The sequence below is a fragment of the Haplochromis burtoni genome, unplaced genomic scaffold, assembly GCF_018398535.1.
Source record: "Haplochromis burtoni strain Fernald_Lab_line unplaced genomic scaffold, NCSU_Asbu1 Contig_80, whole genome shotgun sequence".
NCBI lineage: Eukaryota > Metazoa > Chordata > Actinopteri > Cichliformes > Cichlidae > Haplochromis > Haplochromis burtoni.
This window is the reverse complement of record NW_024582441.1, coordinates 889725-908846: the sequence shown is the minus strand read 5'-3', so window position 1 is coordinate 908846 and position 19122 is coordinate 889725. Positions and strand designations below refer to the sequence as shown.

Sequence of the window (19122 nt, the reverse complement as noted above, 5' to 3'; positions counted from 1 at the left end):
TTTTTTTTTTTTTTTTTTAAAACACAAGGTCCAGATGAACAGATTCAACATGAACTTTTTGGGATAAAACACCAGTTAGGAGTGTGGCCTCTTTGACTGACAAGTGTTATGATAGAGAACGCTAGTGTTGAGCTGCCAGGACTAAAGCTTTGGCAGCTTTAGCAATCCACCCTGTCATCCAAATATGGTATGGAATGCTAGCTAAATGCCATCTACGATATTACAAGCTAGAAGATATTCAACATGTGAAAAAGGGGAAACAGCTAAATAAAAAGCAACACACAGTAAACAGTCTGGAGGAGCACAAGATGATTATCTTGAAGACAAAAATGAGGTAAAGTCTAATTAAGTAAGGCTTTTGAAGCTTCTTACAAGCTGTAAAGCACCATGGGTAATTATTGTACACCTCACAATAACCGTTTTGGGTGACATCCCGTGTACTCTGTTGCACAGAGTACTATATACAAAAAAAAAGGTCATATTATAAGATAGACAGAATGAAAAAGTAAGTAAAAACAAGGACTGATCACAATTCCACAGGTGATAACTACACTTTATAGGCTTAACAACAAAAACTATATATGCGGTATATATACATAACTGCTGGACTACAGGGACTCTAGTCACCTTGGGCTCATTTAGAGTAGAGCAGTGGAACTCTCACCTTGCAGCCATGCCCAGCAGTAAGACTGCAGCTCGCTTGTATAAGCTAGAAGTTTCTCGTTTACCAGTAAATCTCTCCCACAAGACCTGAACTACAGTGGACTGGAGACTGCTGCCACTGCTGAAGAACTCCTGTACCTATAGAGACATGATTGAATAGTTACAGTAAAAAAACAAAAAAACAAAACAACAACTTGTATATACTCGTAAATACCTCAACATGGAGACACTAATGTTTCAGGATTAGAGGATGCGTTTTTACAGCCGAGCATCACACACAGAAATATCCATGAGAGTAATAACAGAGTCACTTACAATTTCCTCAAGACACTGGATTGTTCCCAGAGATGCATCCACCATCAGCTCAGAGAGACTATCAACAAGAGTCTGGGCTTTCGTCCTAAAAAAAGGATTAGACAGATGCTTGTTTTTAAGGTTTTGCTTTAATCACAATATTGTATTTACCATTAATTTTGGCCCAGGCCTTAAAAAAATATGTAATAAAATTTGATTTTAAAAAATGGTCCAAACAATATAAGCCAGACAAGTCATTTTATTTATTTATATTTATTAAATGCTATACGAGTCGTGCTTTAGTCAGTGACATTAAACCAGCAATAGCCTAATGCTACTGTAATTGTTAATGAAAAGATTACAGAAAATGACATCAGAGGGACAACAGTCCTTTGTTTTGATTAAAATAAATATGCAAACAGAAAAGTCCCACAACCATGAACTGGATAAAAAAGAAAAGAGAATTCAAGGAGGGAAGAAGAAGTCTTTCTAGAAGCAATACTTTCTATTCTTAACCATCTTAGAGAAGCGTCCAGCATTTATTTTGTGTTAGCTTAGTTATTTTTAACGTCATAATGCCAGTACACTTAGGACATGAAAGAATGGGTAACTTATTCATAACTCAAATATGTGTGAGGTCTTACAAACCTGATGGTGTCTCCCTGGGGGTTCAGATACAGACGCCTGTAAGCGTGAATGACTGCATCTTTAATTGCAGCATCAGTTGACCAAACCAGAGGCAACATTTTCCTCACTCCACTGATAGAGTTAGCGACACTGAACTCGCACACCGTCACACAAAACTGCACAGCCTCCTGGACCACTAAAAGAAAAACAAACAAACAAAAAAAAAACAAAAAACAAAAAAAAAACAGCTGAAGATTCTGTTAGATTAAAAAACTTTACAGAAATCTACAAGATTACATTAGTTTACTGTGTAATGGATACGGCCGTCTACCTGAAGTTGTTTTCCAGTACAGCATGGTGTTGATGACAGAGATTGCTCTCTCTACTTGTAAAGCGAAGGTTTCTGTATCTTTCAGGTACTGCACCAACATCTCTTGCTTCTTCAGCTCACCATCCTCACCCTCTTTCTCTGGTTCTTTCTGCGGCGTCGGTGGCAAATTGTGGTTGAGCTCAGAAGTGTCATCATCAGAGCCTGAGGAAAATGTCAAGTATTGTACACTTAAGATCAAATGGGAGTTCAATCAACCAAGTTTAAAACATTGTTTGACTGCAGCTCAACTGTTTATGAAACTGTATGAGATAAAAAAAAAAAAACGTTCTAAATTAAAACATAAAACCGAACTGCCTACCACTTTCCAAGTCCTTTTTAAAAATAATAATAATAATTTGGATGGGTTCAAGACGAGGCGTGTGAAGTCTGGGCACATATTGTATTGTCTGGCACAGGGCCACCGATAGCAAACCCTCTCACCTTTAATTACATAATAATAATAAAAAATGTTGTTGTTTTTTTTCCAGTTGCAGCAGATGGAGTTACAAGAATGCTGCAAATGAAGACATTTGGTGTCATGGTGTACATGCTGGGTTCTTTTTCATGTTCTTTACGCAGTTTCTGAGCCAATGATGTGTGAACAGGTGGGAGTACTTCCCAAAGTAATGTATGCTAGGAACCAGCAAAATATTGCATTGTAAAAAGAAAGCTGATGTTATTCACTTAAGTGGTTTTAATGTCATGGCTGAATGGTGCACATTACAAATGAGACAGCTGTAAAAACACCCCCCAGGGACAAAACAAAAACATTAAAAAACATGTTTATGTTCTCAATACAACTTCTATTAAATGTCACCAGGAAGAGCAATTTTCAGCCACACTGAGTACAACTTTTACCTTTGAAAATCAGAGCCAGTGTGTCCATCATATTCTCAGGTGTGAGAGTGGACAGAGAAGTAAACATCTCAGATTCTGGGAAGCAGCTGTGAGCTCTTATACTGAGCTGCACAGCATCCCTGTAGAATGCAACACAAAAGAAAAGCCCCATTAAAAAAAATAAATAAAAAATGAAAATTGTAGGCTACTGACAGCAAGGGAGAAAAAAAAATCCTCCAGTTAGTGACACTACACAGGCCTCCACTGGTGATTATCATCACCTGTACTTGTTGACACGGAGGTACTGAGCTATCTTCACCGCGGTTGCTCTGTCGTCTTCTGCCTCCTTTTCCTCCTCCACCTCCCCGCCTTCCTCGTCCTCCTGCTGCTCCTTCTCTTCTTCGCTTGTGGGCTCCAGTTCTTTCCTGACAGTGACGAGGAGCTCAGGCACCATAGCAGCCCACAGCTCAGATGCTTTAATCACTGCCACTGCCGGGAGGGAAAGAGAAAAAAATAAAATAAATTCAATGGTGATGACTCAGCTTAGACCTACAAAGAGAAAGAGTGAAAAAAAGAAAATGAAAAAAGTAAAAGTACAACAATGTGCCAACAGAGATTAAAAACAGAATAATTTAGCAGCAGGACAAAATGGTAAGATGATTGTTGTTTAGGCCAAGAATTTAGTAAGGAATGGTGGGCTCCAGAGTCCTCATATTTAAACTTGTCATTCTTCTAAAGCTAATAAAAAATTTAAATGTTCTGATTTCTGGCAATGTAGTAAACTAGTTAATATTTTTCCCCATTGTGAAAAACAGATTAAACAAACAAGAACAGATTTCTTCAAAAGTTTAAAACAAACAAACAACTTATCTAAAAATAAATATTATAGTTCATCATTTATGCTGTATTGCTATTCATCAAACCAATTACAAAACGTATTTCTGTTTTCAGCATGAATATTGTTACATCAGATGAAAGACATCTTTAAAAAAAAACATTTTGTTTAATAACTGGATCTCACACTTAACAGATGTTTAAATTCTGAGACAATGGTTTGTTTTCTGTTTGCTTGTGATGACATACATGGCATGCTGAATTTAAGCGAATTTCTGAACTTGGCCCTCAGATTACCAAAGAAACAGCTCATGGCTGACTGAACAGCAGTGAGAGCTGGGTGAACTTCTTGCCCCTTACACACAAACACACACTGTGAGCTTCATCCTCGTGGTTACTCCGCTATAACTTTAAGGGAATAATTCAAGTCGAGCCAAGTCACTGTAGGCAGGCCCTTACAGCAGAGCAGGAATCCTCCTCTGCACTGCCAAGATTACCTGCCAGTCAAGGCAAGAGGAACCCAGATCTCATTCAGCAAGCTCATATTCGCCTTGGTCTCATCACAGGGCAAAATGTGAATTAGTCTTAAATAATAAAATAAAACATCAGGGGAGATTCATAGCAATACTTGTGAATAATCACTCAGGTTTTGTTTACCAGGTGCTGTCCCCTCCAGTTTCTCTTTCAATTCTCTGAGTTTAGAAGTCTCCTTCTCCAGTGGTTTCTTCAGATCTGCACTGCTCAGCTGAAAGACAAGATAAATATTCTATTATATCAGGAAACCTGAAGAACACCTGCTATTTAGAGTTTGACGCATAGTTATTTACCTTGCAGCTATAAGGATTGTGTGCTATGAAGGCAGCCAGCAGTTGGATGGAACTCTTAACCACATTTATAGATTTGTCCATCAGCCGTCCAACAGCAAGCTCCATCACCTCGCTATACCGACACAGGGGCAGCGCCTAAACACAGATGACTTATGTTACCAGGAGCAACAGCATTCTTTTACAAACACAATAGCTGATGAGCAAACCTACTTTGCTATTGACGATGCGTGTGTAGACCTGCAGTACACGTGTTCTGACATGAGAGTGCGAGTCATGCAGATGCTCCTGCAGTGTGTCAAAGAAACGGTCACGGTCAGCTCTACCGGACTCATCTAGCCCATCACCGCACAGGACCCTCACAAGGATCTCTCCCAGCACCTCACAGACAGCAACACGCATTGTGTGACTCTGGGAAAAAGAAATGAAAAAGGTTGGAAATTAAGAATTTCAGTGAAACAATCTGTTAAATCCTACAAAAACAGAAAAACCTCACTAAGAACTCTGCCCTCAGATTACCAAAGACAAAACTCATGGCTCACTGAACAGTAAAGAAAGCTGGGTGAACTTCTTGCCTTTTTTAACTGAGCAGGGCTGGCAGGAGCACGTGAGGCAGACACGGGGGAGCGGGGAGAGCAAGGGGGGGGGCAGGCACACGCACAACCATAAGACACGCTGTCAGCGACAACCCAGAAATTACTCCACTGTGACTGCAGAGGAATAATTTGGGTCGAGCCAAGTCACTGTAGGCAGGCCCTTACAGCAGAGCAGGAATCCTCCTCTGCACTGCCAAGATTACCTGCCAGTCAAGGCAAGAGAAACCCAACTCTCATTCAGTAAGCTCGTATTCGCCTTGGTCTCATCACAGGGCAGAATACTCTGTTCTGCTTTTAACGATAATGTACTTTGATTGAAATAAAAAATGCCCTTGAATTTGCAGTTTTAGGACACAATCATTAGATAGCTTAGAAATAACTGAGAAACAGTATTTTGCTGAAAAGTTGGAAACAGTAAAAACAGACGTGAAGTATGCAATGGCAGATTTAGACTATATGATAAAGACATGATTATGACCAAATGTGAATGAAAAAGGGAGTCTTCAAGGGTCAAAATGGGTGTAACACATGCTCTGTGCTCTCACATAATGCACTATAATGGATGAAAACTGACATTACACCTGCGATGCCTTGTGGGTTTCTTTCAACTGCACAACTGGGTACAAATCATGACAAAAACAAAGGACTGACATTGCCAATGTATCTAGGTATGAAGTGACAGAAGACAGCCAGTATCATGTAGAGGTCTATTTAGATTCTTTTCCTGTAAATCCCTAGCAAGCAACCTTCCAACAATATCTTGTACACTGTGAAAGACACGAAGCATGACTGAAAGAGAATTAATGTGCAGTCTGTCATGGCTCTCAGTCACAAAAAGGCAAGATTCATGACTTTGTAATTGCCGAATCTGACACAGTGACCATTGCAACAGAGAAAAATAGTGTAAATATCTGAGCCAATCATTACCTGTTACTCTGAGTAATGTAAGCACTATATAAAATTTTACTAGAGCTGTAAAGACCCTTCCTTGTCTTGTCTTAAAAAAATGTATTGTGCCCAGTGGTGTGTTACCCAGCCAAATACAAGAAACAGTGTCTCCTGGCTATAGCAGAGAATAATAAAGTGAATGCTGCTTGCTCATCCCACACTGTTATATTCCTTTTTAATCTTGTGTTTACATTACTTCAAAAACCAATGACAACCCACTTCTAAGACAGGATCTTGACAACTGTAAAAGAATTGTAGATGTCAACGTCAATTTTATTTCTATAACACATTTAAAAGCAACAAACTTGACCAAAGTGTAATGGATCCTTTCCCAGTCTGTCCTAGACCAACAAAACTACATAAAACTCAACACAGGACATTAAAAAAAAAGCACTTAAGAAGCACAAGGAGCAGAGGTTTGTGATGATTTAAAACTGCCCACTCCTTGTGGGCTCACACAGGGACAGTTCCTTTAATGAGCAACCCTGTTGCTCACACATCAAGGCTGTCACTGTGATGAGTCATTAATATTAATTGGTGCCGTTTTACATGATCACATAGACCTCTAATTAGCAATTGTTTATACCCAATCAATATGGCAGGCAGCCTCTACTTATGTAAGGACAATAATTTTCTTATTCATGAGCTGCAATCAATTACTCACTGTTCGGTGCTCATACCTCTCCTTCCAGGTGTGTGATGAGAACACTGATGTTGGGAATCATCAATTCAGGCACCAAAGCACTGACTTCTGAGAGGAAGGAGGCAAAGGCTTTGACTCCCGACCCCTCTCTGGCCAACTCCTCACTTGACTTCTGACCAATCTCCCTGAGATAAAAAAAAAAACAAAACAACAAAAAAACAAAAACAAACAAAGACAGAAATTTGTAACACAAAATAAGACTTCACAAACAGATTCACGAAATGGATACTGGATACTGTATACACACAAAAATTGTACAGACCGTATGACTTCTCCTATGATAGCTCTGACTCCGTACTCTGTGCTCCACACAGACACAGCCTGGGCAAACACTGATGACAACTGCTCAAAATGTTGAAGCATCTGGATCACTTTTACACCAGCACCTGTGACAGTTTAGAGGACAAATAAAAAAAACAAACAAACTTACAAGTCAGCTATGTCTCCCGAAAAGCTGAACACCTTATAGTGGCCCCCACCACCACCATTTACAGACAACATTCTCAAAAGTGACAGGATTAATTTGTTTCCTCGGTAATAGGACTGCATTTGTCTGACCAACTCACCCAGGAGATGATTATATTTCTTAATCAGCAACCCCAGGAGGTGGATTACACAGTCTCTGGTGGGTTTACTCTTGACATGGCTGATGGTTGGGTTCTCAAGGAGCTTGTAGCAGCAGCAGGTCACACAGCTAAGAAGAGATAAATGTGTGTTTTTTTATATATTAGATTATGGTAATACCTGGATAAAAAGTTACCAAAAATCCACAATGAGTAGTAGACAAGGTTTTGAATTCATCAGAAGCATCAGATACACACAGTGCATGTTAAAAGCTGAGGTAAGTGCTGCTAGGAGTGTTGTGAGTGTTAAACTACCACATAAATGTCTTCTGACAAACAATTTACTGAATATCCTTACTGAGAACCATAAAACAAGTGGAAAGTGAGGAAATGTGCATAACGAAACCATTACATTGGGCAATTTACCACAGTCCAAATTTCTTCTAACCTTATTAGAATTGTAGATTATTAATGAAGAGTCACACATCATTGTCATAAGAGTTCCAATTAAGGCTACAGAGTTCCGAATGCTCGGAAGTGATATGGATAAGTTGTAAATGACACCAACTAACTGAATTAAACCAGCAAAACGTGATACTGTATTCTCTGCCAGAGCTCTCCTGACAGCAGAGTACCTGATGAACTCTTCCTCCACCAAGGAGAGGCTCCACAGTGAACGGATGTCCAATTGGAAGAGCTGCACAAGTGCCTGTAGCACCTGCTCTCTTTCTGAGTCCCACTGCACAAGTCCTTCTCCACATGCTTTGCCTTTTTTACCACCCTGTACAACATAAAAAGAGCAGTTAAGCTTCATAGATGTTGGACTATAAAATCTTTAATATAGTATTGAGATCAAGTAAATCACAATACATGTCCTCAGATTACCAAAGAAAACAATTCACACCAGCCAAACCAACTATACAGAGACTGATAGACTCTTGCTAGCTGATCATTATGCACACAATGGCAAACATCCACACATTGTTTGACAGCTCCTGCTTATACTACCCAATTTCTCTTGAAGTGGCACAGCATAGAAAGTGTCAATTTCACTCTGGGTGGGCCCTTACAGCAGTGCAATAACACTCTACCACACAACCAAGACTACCCACATAACAACAGGCTAGAGACTCAATCTCTTAGTTTGACTGAATCATAAAGCTAGTTAAAGCTCATCAGTGGACATTTATGATAACAGGCATATGCAAAGAACCCTTTAGCTAAGTAAGCAATGAGCATACCTTCCCAGGTGCTGTGACAATATTCTGCCTATAGGAATCACTCTCCAGGTTCTCTGTGAGTTTGCAAAGCAGGAAGACGCTCATTTTAACTGCGTTAAGTTTTTCCTTGCGCTCTGCAGCTGACAGGGAGGTGGAGACAAGGATGCTCGGCAGTGAAACAGACAGCCCACTAACCACTGAAAGGCAAGGGTTATTTAAAAAAAAAAAAAAAAAAAATCAGGTTATGTGAGCACATCAACAAATCAAAGTTATCAATTTAAACATCAAGAAAATATTATTTCTTTTAAAAAAAAAAAAAGCAACCTTGTACTAGTAATTCCAGAGTATCTTCTTTAACAGCCAGATCTACCGCCTTACAGTGCCTAAAGAAACAAAGACAGTTGTTTTGTACAGTAATAGTCACAATAAATAAAAGTGGGCAATACATGAAAACACTTACTGCAGCACACTGTAGCCAGTGTCGAAGTGCTCTAGTATACACAAAGGCCCCTGACTCCTTAATGCTGCCTTGAATTCTGTGTGAAACAGAATTAAAAAAAATAAACGAATAAATAAACTAGCACAATCATCCCCAAGTATTCGAAGAGTGACAACATTTTGTCATTTTGGGTAAAAAAATCAAAACAAAAAATGCAAGTACATAAGTATTTTAATTAACCTTACTTGGGGGTGTGGTACATGAGCAGGAATCTTGGGAAAGATTTATATAATTGTGTCTGAGACTTAAGTGGTGGCTCGACCCATCACTGAAGTCGAGACTGTTTGTTTTAGGGGATGGTGATATACACATAAGAAGCTGGGTGCAATCCAGTACTATAATTATTTGTTAATTTTAGCTAATTTCCATCTGCCGACCCTCTGGCAGGTTGGTGTTACACACAAGTTAATAAAAAGATTCTTAGCGCGGGACAATTCTTGGATGGTAATGACTTGTTGGAGGTGTTTGAAGAAAATGCGATGCCTTCTGTGCAGATGTTCTACATTTTGTTTTAAAAAAAAAAATTAAAAATAACCCCCCCAAAGAACAAAAAAACCCCAAAAACTATCAGTGACCTGCCTACATGTTGACAACTTACTGTTGAGACAGGACGGGAGCTGTTTTGCGGAGACCACATCCTGAACGACGTACTGGTTGATCCCCCCAGTCTTCACAAGGTCCCCCACGCACACAGGTACAAAGAAGTCCCACGACATCCCTGAATCATTAAGACAGCCTTTATTTGTATGTTTAACTAACTTAGCTCCTGTTGGGAAAGAATTTGATATTACTTGATATTTACTGTTTTACAAAGCGAGATAGTCGAATATTCGACTAAACACATTTAAAATTTAACTCGTTCTTGATCCTACCTAAGGAGCTAAAGTGCAGCATAACACTCTCTAAGACACTCCAGCCCATGTGAAGAATTACTTCTATTTACCAAAGACTAACATTTATTTTTGTGGGTTTAGCTAACCAAAGCAAAACAGCTACTGCTAACGCAGTTAGCGGGCTAACTAGCAGGGCTAGCTCAGTATCTTGTACGCAGTTACATTATTGAAAAACGGAAATGGCTTCAACAACAAACTACCAACTTCTTATAGTTTATAAACATAAAGCTCACCCGTAACAAATGTGCTCCTGTTAGCCAAACTCTGGACCTCTGTAGAAACACGCGTAGCCTGTTAGTATTCACCGTCTCTAAACGGTCTAAATCCAGTAAGTTTTCAAATTTGTCCGAACATCGCGCCAAAGCGGCGACACTCTGACGTCACTTGCCCCCGCCCACGTTGACATGCTGCTGTTTGACCGAACATTGCCACCTGCCGGACGCTCGGGCACACTACAGCACAAAGTCAGAAACTTTACAAACCACAATTACAAACGCAGACACACACAAAGGACAGAGAAAAGGTTTTTGAGGTAGTAGCTGTATTCAAATGATTGAAACACAATCACCCCCTCTCCCCGGTACCAATATTTCAGCTACAGAAATGACAATACTTTTAAAAAAAAATTCTTACTTCCTATGCAGCACTCAGTCAAATGTTAAAATGAAATGGTTCAATTCACTACCACAGGTGACTAATACTGTCAAGGTGCAGCATTTATTTATTTTTTGTAATTTGCCCTCTTCTTATATCGAAAAATTAAACTAGTGTTCCAAGGCTAAGCACAAGAAACTAACCATATGACAAAGCATCAAATCATCCATGGTCTTTTTTTTTTTGGAAGAAAATATAATTTTGTAGTTGTACATGTGAATACGGTATAGAGTATCGTGGAAAATTCAAATGTCATACCATTATGGGCAGTTATAGTGTTTATTAATCACTCAGAAAATAAAATGTAAAAAAAAAAAAGTCACAAAAAGAGCACCAAAGGTAACAACAAAAACTCAAAATTAGTGTTAACCATTAAAAAAAAACCAAACAAAAAAAATCCCAAAAAAAAAAAAAAACAAAACAAAATTTAAATACATTTGTAACACTTGGCTCCTTCAAAGACTCTGCATCAGACCAAGGCAAGTACGTAAACCAAAATTTAAAAAGCACCAAATGTTAAGGAAGATGAGAAACAAAAAGTTCTAGTAACTAATGAAGAAATATTCTTCTCATTTTCCATCTGATCAGAGTCCGTGTTTCGTTCCAGGACAACCATTTGTTCTCACTTCCTCTTTCTGTCCTGAGAGCACCGTGGACAGTACCTGCATAGCATAAATGAAGAGTGGTGAGGGTGCACACTTTCAACACTCTTATTGAACACATTTGTGAAATTAGATCACAGTCTCAATTTCTTTTAGTTTTGTTTACCATTTGCCTCTCGGTTTGGTTGTCAGCCCCACACATGCGAAATGGAACCACTCAATGGAGCACTGGAAAAAAACAAAAACAGACAAAATACTGGTAAGTGTTGTGCAAATGAAGCAGTTGGGACAGACAAAAATCAAATTTTTCTAGAACACATGATGGAGAACAATCTGTTCAAAAAGAGCCATCACATGTAATATTCACAGTGTGGCTTCTGCTAATAAATCAGTCACACTGCCATCTGTGACCTTATCCACACAGCGAGGCACCGGGCTGCAGCACCTTAATTTATGGTTAGCATCTTGGAAATGTATGTAAGAAAGAGCCTGTACATGCACTTTATAAAGTATAACAGACACATAATACCATTTCAGCTTCTATTTTTTATTATTAATCTGATTTAATGCTCGCAGAGTCAGCTCTGTATGATACAATTATACTGTCGTGACCTTTTTTGATATGTGGATGGTATTTATTGATATTAAAATAAATAATATCATTCCTTCATTAAAGGGACCAGTGAAGGTACCACATTTTGTGTGCTTTATTAAATGTCACAAAGGGACACACTGTCATTTACTCACTTCCAAATGCAACCTCTCTTCCTTTGTTAAGATGTACAGATGGCTCTTTAAATCTGATAATAGCAGGGCTCCATCCACTTAAAACGCCATTATAAGCAAATAAATAACAGGAAATTAGAACTAGAAGGTGATTTACTACATATTAAACCACTTTCCACAATCCTCTGGCTTTGCCTTTATTGCATAAATGTGCACTCACCAGACACTTTAATAGGTAGGCCTTGCTAGTACCAAGTTAGACCTCTTTTTGCCGTCAGAGCTGCTTAGTTCTTTGTGGCACAAAGACAAGGTGTTGATTACGTTCTCAGAGATTTTGGTCCGAAATGACATGATAGCGTCACACAGTTGCTGCAGATTTGTCAGCTGCATATCCATGAAGCTCCACGATGGTGATGATGTCACATTCCAAATCACTTAATTCAACTTTCTTCCACATTCTGATGCTCAGATGGAACTTCAGCAGGTCCTTGACCATATTCAATTCAATTCAATTTTATTTATATAGCGCCAAATCACAACAAAAGTCGCCTCAAGGTGCTTCATAGATACAGAGAAAAACCCAACAATCATATGACCCCCTATGAGCAAGCACTTTTAGCTACATGCATTGAGTTGCTGTCATTGGCTGGCTAATTAGTTCTTTGCATTAATGAACAGCTGAACAGGTATAAACTACTAAAGCAGCTGCTGTATTTTTTTTTAATGCAGCCTCATTTTCTTCTCTTTTCTATGCTCCTTTCCTTGATGTGTCTGATTATGAACATTCTTCCCCTGTAGAATAAGCTAAAAACTGACAAGACCAGACATCTTGGGAAAAAAAAGCTTTCCACATACCAGGGTTCATACGCCTTTTTCAGGGTCAAATTCAAGCACTTTTTAAGCACTTTCAAGGTCCCTTTTCAAGCTTTTCAGATAACATAGTTCAATTCAACATATAAGACTTTAAGAATGCACAAGCATCTACTTAAAATCTATTGAATTTATCATCTGTGATGTTATTATGTACAATTCCAATGTATTTTGTTCATCTCCCTTAAATAAACAGGCAGCCTTAAAGTATGAAATATTCATATACAAATACACATATAAATGTGTGTACTGTCTCAGTGGCTGATTGTGCCCCACAGGTCTCGGTGTGAGCTTGAAGACATGTATGAGTTTTAAGTAGTTTAATGTGCAGGTGCTGAAGATAAACACATTTTGAATGAAAGCCGGGGAACTGATGGCACAGAAACAAGTGGCTATTCTTTGTGACCATATGGATCGGTCCTTCATATTACCATTATTTCAAATACTCCAAAAAGCTGGGGTCCAGGGTATAATTGGCCGTTTTTGACTACTTTTGATTTGGCCTCTATATTTCAACTTTAAAAACTGTTTATCTTGCCAATCTGTTATTTTCTCATTTTGACAATCTGTATCAGCACAATTTATCTAAATTCAGACAAAATTTAAAATACGAGTAGAAAGTGATATTTTTGACTGCAAAAACCACAGGCATGTTTAACGAATCATTTTCATAACTTGAAATGCAAATAGAAATTGTACATTTTTAAAAATATGCACAGGTTTTGCAAACAAAAAACTTATATGGTACTATTTACCTAAAAATGCAGCCAAGGCTGAGATGTTTTTTATATAACCATTTCAAACTATTTACAGAACAATCAGGTGTTCTGCATCAAATAAGAAGGCACAAAAATTATTTATGCAACTCCAAAAAATAGTTTGTGTCCACTATAACACAGATGAGAACAGCACAGGGATAAACCTGCAGGTCTGACAGCAGGTGTGTCACACAGCATTTACACTGCAATCTGGCTTTGGTGGCTTTTTTGCAGCTACTGTCACATTCACTAGTAGAACTGACACACAAAACAACGACTACACTACACACTAACTACACAAGACAACACACTAACATGAGACTCCAAACACGGTAAACCTCACAAATTTCTCATGTATCAAAACTGTCTCTCTCTCTTTCGCTCACTCCTAAAACTTCCCTCTCTTCCCAAACAACCAAATGCCACATGTTGCCATATCATTTTTTTTTTTTTGATTGGTCGACGTGGTACATTTTTCCACCAATAGGGAAGGAGTGCTTTTTCTTTTTTCACCAATGACTGTTGTTTTTCACTCACAATCAAAGCGTGTTTGCTAGCGCTCTCCTTAGAAAAGGCCGTTTTTACCGTTTCTTCCTGGAGTAAACGCCACTGTTTTATTAAAAACAAAAAACATCGGTTTTACGTGGCCTATCAACACAATTTAAACACTGGTATATAGTTTGAAGTCCGCACGTTCGACCCAAGTTGAAATGGAGACTCTGGGTCTGTCGACCCCAGAGGGTTAACCAGAAAGCCAAGTTAGCTAGTTATGTATCAGGCTAATGTTTAAAGCTTTCACTTGAGTAAATTAACTCATATGACTGCTAAGTAATGTTAGCTAAGTTCACAGCATATTCCATAATAGCGCTGCCATACTGCATCACACTCAGTGCGTTTCAATCATTTCTCCAGCGAGTTTGATAGCTAGCAAAATAATAATCATAATTTTTTTAAAATAGCATGTGTAACGTACACGTACTGGAAAATTATTTACTAGGACTCACCTATCATGCGACTGGAGAGCGCAAACTCCGCCATTGTTGTTTTCCATCAAACACTCATTAAAACAACGACCAACAGGTATGTTAGCGCACACATCCCCGACTGTCCGAAGGAGGGGCGGGGTCACATATTGAAACAGACACAAGGCAGCCAGGCGGGGAAATTTTGCCTCTACATTTTGCGACTCATTTTATTTCTCTATCTGATAAGAAAACTATTCAATCAGATAGTTATTTGTGGTGAATGAAATACAGTTACACTTTCAAGCACTTTTAAGCACCACATCTGAAATTCAAGCACTTTTCAAACCTTGAAAAGACAACATTAAAATTCAAGCATTTTCAAGGATTTCAAGCACCCGTACGAACCCTGACATACTGTAACTGGTTAAAACAAACACATGTAACTGCCGCCAAGTTAAAAATATACCGACCATAAGCACTAAATGAAAAAAAAAAAAAAAGTTTCCCTGTGTTTGGTGGTTCCGAGGACATCAGAGGGATGTGTGTGAGTATTTCACTATAACCAAACCTCTTTTAATTTGGTTCGTATTGAAACAGCAGAACAAAACTCAAATAAAAGTGGGCAATCATTAATATATTTAATTTTGTTATTGCCAAACAAAATGGGATCAGTGGATATGGACAGCACATTGAACCCAAACAACCGGACATCTCCCTCTCAAGTTCAGTAAAGACAATAAAAAGGGACATTTCATCTTATGCCAAAAGACAACTGTCACAAGCTAAATGAAGCAACTGCAAAGAAAGCATCCCAAGACTCTCTGTGGTCCAGCCTCCTTTGTGTGTTTACACAGAAATGCTCTTAAACACCAGAAAATATATAAAGCGTTCAGAACACCAGTTCTAGTTTCTGTTACTCTGTATGATTTGCCTTTATATTATGACACTTGAAGTGGGTTATAAAATTGATTTGGTTGTGCTCTGCGACCAGACCTTATCGTTTGGCCTAACTCCCAAAAACTTGCGTACGTCATTGAGCTGACGGTACCATGGGAGGAAGCAATCGAGGAAGCATTTGAGCGTAAGAAGCTGCAGTATGCCAACTTGGCAGCTGAAGCAGAGGACAGAAGTTGGAAGATCAAGGTGCGCCCGGTGGAATTGGGGTGCAGGGGCTTTGTTGCCAGTACAACAGCAAAACTGCTTAGAGAGATTGGGATCAGACAGGCACAACGACAGGCTATAAGAGAATTAGCTAACACTGCTGAGAGGACCAGTTAAAAAGGGCTGACTTCACTTGGGCAGCTAAGGCAGTCCAGCTAACTGTGAGAGAAAAGAAAATATTCCGCTCTTCTTCCCTTTTCTAGGAGGCAGTAGGGAGGAAGAGCGTACAGCCCGATCCGGCAGGGAGGTGTGGGAAGCCAGATCGTGCACCCCCCTTCCGGCTCTCCTCTCTGCTCTCTCCTATCTTGTCCCTTTTCTCTTACTTCTCTCTATCACCTTTTCTATCCCTTTGAAGAAGTGAGGCTCCATAAATGCTAAAGAGGTAAGTATTATTTCTCAGTTGCAGTGAATAGATAGGAGAAAATAAACTGTAGAAAACTAAACAGAAGAAAGAAGAAGAGAAATAACAATTTAACATAAACTAGTGACACACTCCGTGGCCTGAGCAACCCTGGTAGGCCCTCATTGGACGAGGGTGTCTAGTGATAATGGGCGAAACACCTGATGAATCCAAGGTCCACTACTGACGATGTGTCCCAAATCTTAATATGATAATCTAGATCAGATCTCTAATCTACCAAAAAATTGCAGATTTGCTTGGGTAAAAGACCGAAAGTTTTTTTTTTCTGTATATGTCTGAAATAAAGATACAATACAATACAAAAAAGTTGAGGCACACAACGATATGTGTTGCTGGTAAAGTTCCCGGGCTGCCTTTCCTCAAGATTCTCTCCATTCAAAGAAATGCATTATCAGGGACTATAACATCTAGTCCTTTTACTGAATCATTACTTGTGCTCTAAACCATGTACCCTTTCAAATTTTATAATTTTCTAAACAGGTTCACTGTACAAACGACAACACAAATTCATCAACATTAAATGTAAATGTCCATACCAATCTCATGTGTCCTCTGATTGACTGTAAGAGGGCATTTTAATACAAAACTCACATCAGTGTTGTCACAGCCGATCATCTCGCCATAGGAGACCTGATGACATAGGCAGTAGGTGGGCTCGTTGGGGTCCACTGGCATATCCAGCACATCGGATGGGTGCACGTTCCCAAAGTTGGAAGAAGGGCTGTTGAATTCTCCTCTGATGATTAAAAAATGTTGTATGTGAGAAAAAGAGTATGACACTAACTTAAAAGGAAAAAAAAACAACAATGACGAGACCATCAAAAGCAAAACAATGCACAACGTACGGCTGAAGGAGTTTCACTTTCTTCTGTGCACTCTTAGGACTGCTGTCTTCATCTGAACTCTTCACTTTAGACCTCGTTTTAGCTGCCTTCTTCTCCTTTTGCCTGGAATCTCCTGGGATTACAAAAGCATGCAAGACACGCATTATATTGAGTTTGGATTTACTTAACTGAGCACATAACTGTGGGAAAATACAGTGTTAACCCACCTTTCTTCCCCTTACTAGAGGTGGAATCATAGTCTGTGCTCTCGATTTGCTTTTCCTTCAGGTCAGCCTCAAACCGAGCCAGATCCGTGTCCAGACGTCTGATGTGTTTATCCACCTACACAAAATTCAGGCCATGCTTACTTAAATACAGGGCAGTGTATTTTTCAAGTTGTTTTCTCCCAATAAACATGTGTCTAAAATATGTTTATTTTCTAAGATACCAACCATTTCATAGGTCTGCATGGCCAGCTGCACCTTGTCATCTCCAAACTCCTTGCATTTACTGTATGACTGCTGGATCTGCCTCAGTATGGACAGCTTTTGCTCAGAGGAGAGAGTCCGGGCATTGGCAGTGTATTCTTTAGCCAGAGAGTCTATCTGGCCTTTAAGATCTAAACAAAAATTAAAAAAATAATAAAAAAAAAAAAGATGAGAAGAACTTCTAAACAACGCTGTCTGTAATTACAAAGATAATTTTAATACCTCACACAAATAAGTCAAAATGTTTTTGAAAATAACACAATTGGATATTCAGTTTTCTTATTTAACAAGCATAAAACCAGCAACCTAAAACAGTAAATTATGATCTTAAGGCTTCAAAAATGTTAATAAACTTTTGGGTTCTATACATTCATCTTCTTCTCCTTATCTGTTTCTGGTTGCTGGGGTGGCTTGAGCCTATCCCAGCTGCCAAAAGCAGGATACACCCAGCACAGCTCGCCCTTCTATTTGCACAGCTAACACTGACAGACGGACAACAAATTTAGAATCACCAATTAATCTAACTCCATGCATGTCTTTGAACTGTGGGAAGACGTCAAAGCACCCGGAGAGAACCCATACAAGTACGAGGAGAACATGTAAACTTCAGGCAGAAGGACTTCAACTGGATTTAAACCCAGGACCTACTTGCTGTAAGTAGACAGCACTAACCACAACCAAACCTTTAAAAATGTTTTTGCTTAGCACATATAAATACATAATAACACACCTAATTGTTTTCACTCTGTATAATTATTATTGTTATTATTATTAATATTATTTTTATTTATTTTATTTTGATCATTTATTTGTTTTGGGGTTTAAAAATAATATTTAAATAAAGATGACTTAAAAATGTTATTATGTGACTCCTCATCACACATTAAGATAGGGTTCGAGCTGTGTCAATGTAAGAGCACTAAATAAAAATACATCCAAGTGTTAAAGAAGAACAAGACAAATAATAATAATAATAATAATAATAATAATAATAATAATAATAATAATTAGGGGCTTTTTTTTTAAGAACAAGGCTTTTTTTCGTTAGTAATCTAATGATTCCTCGGACTGTGTGGGGGTAACCCATTTACCTCCATTTAAGGACCGTGTTTTGTGGGTTAATGAAGATCCGTGTTCACTGAGCTTACCCTCTGTGCGTTGATCTAGATCCCTCATCAAATTAAAGTTCCTCTGCAACTCGAAGGGCAGGTTTTCTATGCCTGGTGTGGCAGGAAGGCAGGAGAACAAAGATTTTTAAGACATCAACACGAAACAATGAAATAACAACACTGGCTAGCTCAATCTAATGTCTGAAGTGATGCTTTTTCGGTTAAGCTTTAAAATTCTCAAGCACCCCATTAAACAGCAAGTGGCACAAATACAGCTGACTATGAATGCTAACTGCATTTAACTTGTGCCAGTAGTGGCAATACAGGATGCTTGCGAGCCTTTCTTTGCTCCCTTGCGACGCGCTATTCCAGCAAATAGACTGAGCCTAAACCGCTAACCGTTAGGAAACCGTTAGAACATTCCCTTCCGCGCTGAAGCTGATCAGGAGATACACTACACAAAGAAATTAAACTATAAAACGACTAAGAATGTTTTTCAATGCGTCAGAAACACATGCAAATTCACTTACTGTCCAAATAATGCTCCAAATACATTCCCGCCGCCATCTTGGAAAATGTAAACAACACAGCTTCCGGACCGAGATAGAGCTGATCTGATTGGTTATCTCCAGAGCGCACCCAACACCGAAGGAAGAATCAACTGCCATCCAAA

General features: G+C 38.9%; 2 protein-coding genes and 2 non-coding genes across 4 annotated transcripts in view; all 4 read right to left on the bottom strand.

Annotated features, from left to right (window-relative positions):
• ncapd2 (non-SMC condensin I complex, subunit D2) overlaps nucleotides 1–10266 on the bottom strand; it is a 23518-nt gene extending 13252 nt beyond the window's left edge. The window contains exons 1-18 of the mRNA XM_042222143.1: nucleotides 10105–10266; nucleotides 9577–9696; nucleotides 8940–9015; nucleotides 8804–8862; nucleotides 8501–8676; nucleotides 7895–8040; nucleotides 7263–7390; nucleotides 6959–7082; nucleotides 6674–6821; nucleotides 4663–4860; nucleotides 4453–4587; nucleotides 4283–4370; nucleotides 3073–3280; nucleotides 2813–2931; nucleotides 1916–2116; nucleotides 1606–1780; nucleotides 979–1063; nucleotides 665–801 (exon numbers count right to left, since the gene is read on the bottom strand). Of these exons, the coding sequence (XP_042078077.1) occupies nucleotides 665–801; nucleotides 979–1063; nucleotides 1606–1780; nucleotides 1916–2116; nucleotides 2813–2931; nucleotides 3073–3280; nucleotides 4283–4370; nucleotides 4453–4587; nucleotides 4663–4860; nucleotides 6674–6821; nucleotides 6959–7082; nucleotides 7263–7390; nucleotides 7895–8040; nucleotides 8501–8676; nucleotides 8804–8862; nucleotides 8940–9015; nucleotides 9577–9694 (2321 nt within the window). The 5' untranslated portion in view covers nucleotides 9695–9696; nucleotides 10105–10266. The remainder of the gene's footprint in view (nucleotides 1–664; nucleotides 802–978; nucleotides 1064–1605; nucleotides 1781–1915; nucleotides 2117–2812; nucleotides 2932–3072; nucleotides 3281–4282; nucleotides 4371–4452; nucleotides 4588–4662; nucleotides 4861–6673; nucleotides 6822–6958; nucleotides 7083–7262; nucleotides 7391–7894; nucleotides 8041–8500; nucleotides 8677–8803; nucleotides 8863–8939; nucleotides 9016–9576; nucleotides 9697–10104) is intronic.
• On the bottom strand, nucleotides 3909–4194 carry LOC121814761. Its single transcript, XR_006054553.1, has one exon. It is a non-coding gene; the product is annotated as a small nucleolar RNA U85 (small nucleolar RNA).
• On the bottom strand, nucleotides 4955–5320 carry LOC121814757. The gene has a single exon (XR_006054549.1). It is a non-coding gene; the product is annotated as a small nucleolar RNA U85 (small nucleolar RNA).
• Nucleotides 10267–10929: 663 nt separating the features above from the next.
• Nucleotides 10930–19110, bottom strand: ing4 (inhibitor of growth family, member 4). The gene is made up of 8 exons (XM_005925246.3): nucleotides 18980–19110; nucleotides 18489–18560; nucleotides 17305–17471; nucleotides 17080–17194; nucleotides 16874–16985; nucleotides 16620–16764; nucleotides 11294–11355; nucleotides 10930–11187 (listed from the first exon to the last, which is right to left on the bottom strand). The coding sequence occupies exons 1-8, from the start codon at nucleotides 19014–19016 to the stop codon at nucleotides 11148–11150; spliced, it is 750 nt and encodes a 249-aa protein (XP_005925308.1). The 5' UTR covers nucleotides 19017–19110; the 3' UTR covers nucleotides 10930–11147.
• Nucleotides 19111–19122: the final 12 nt, after the last annotated feature.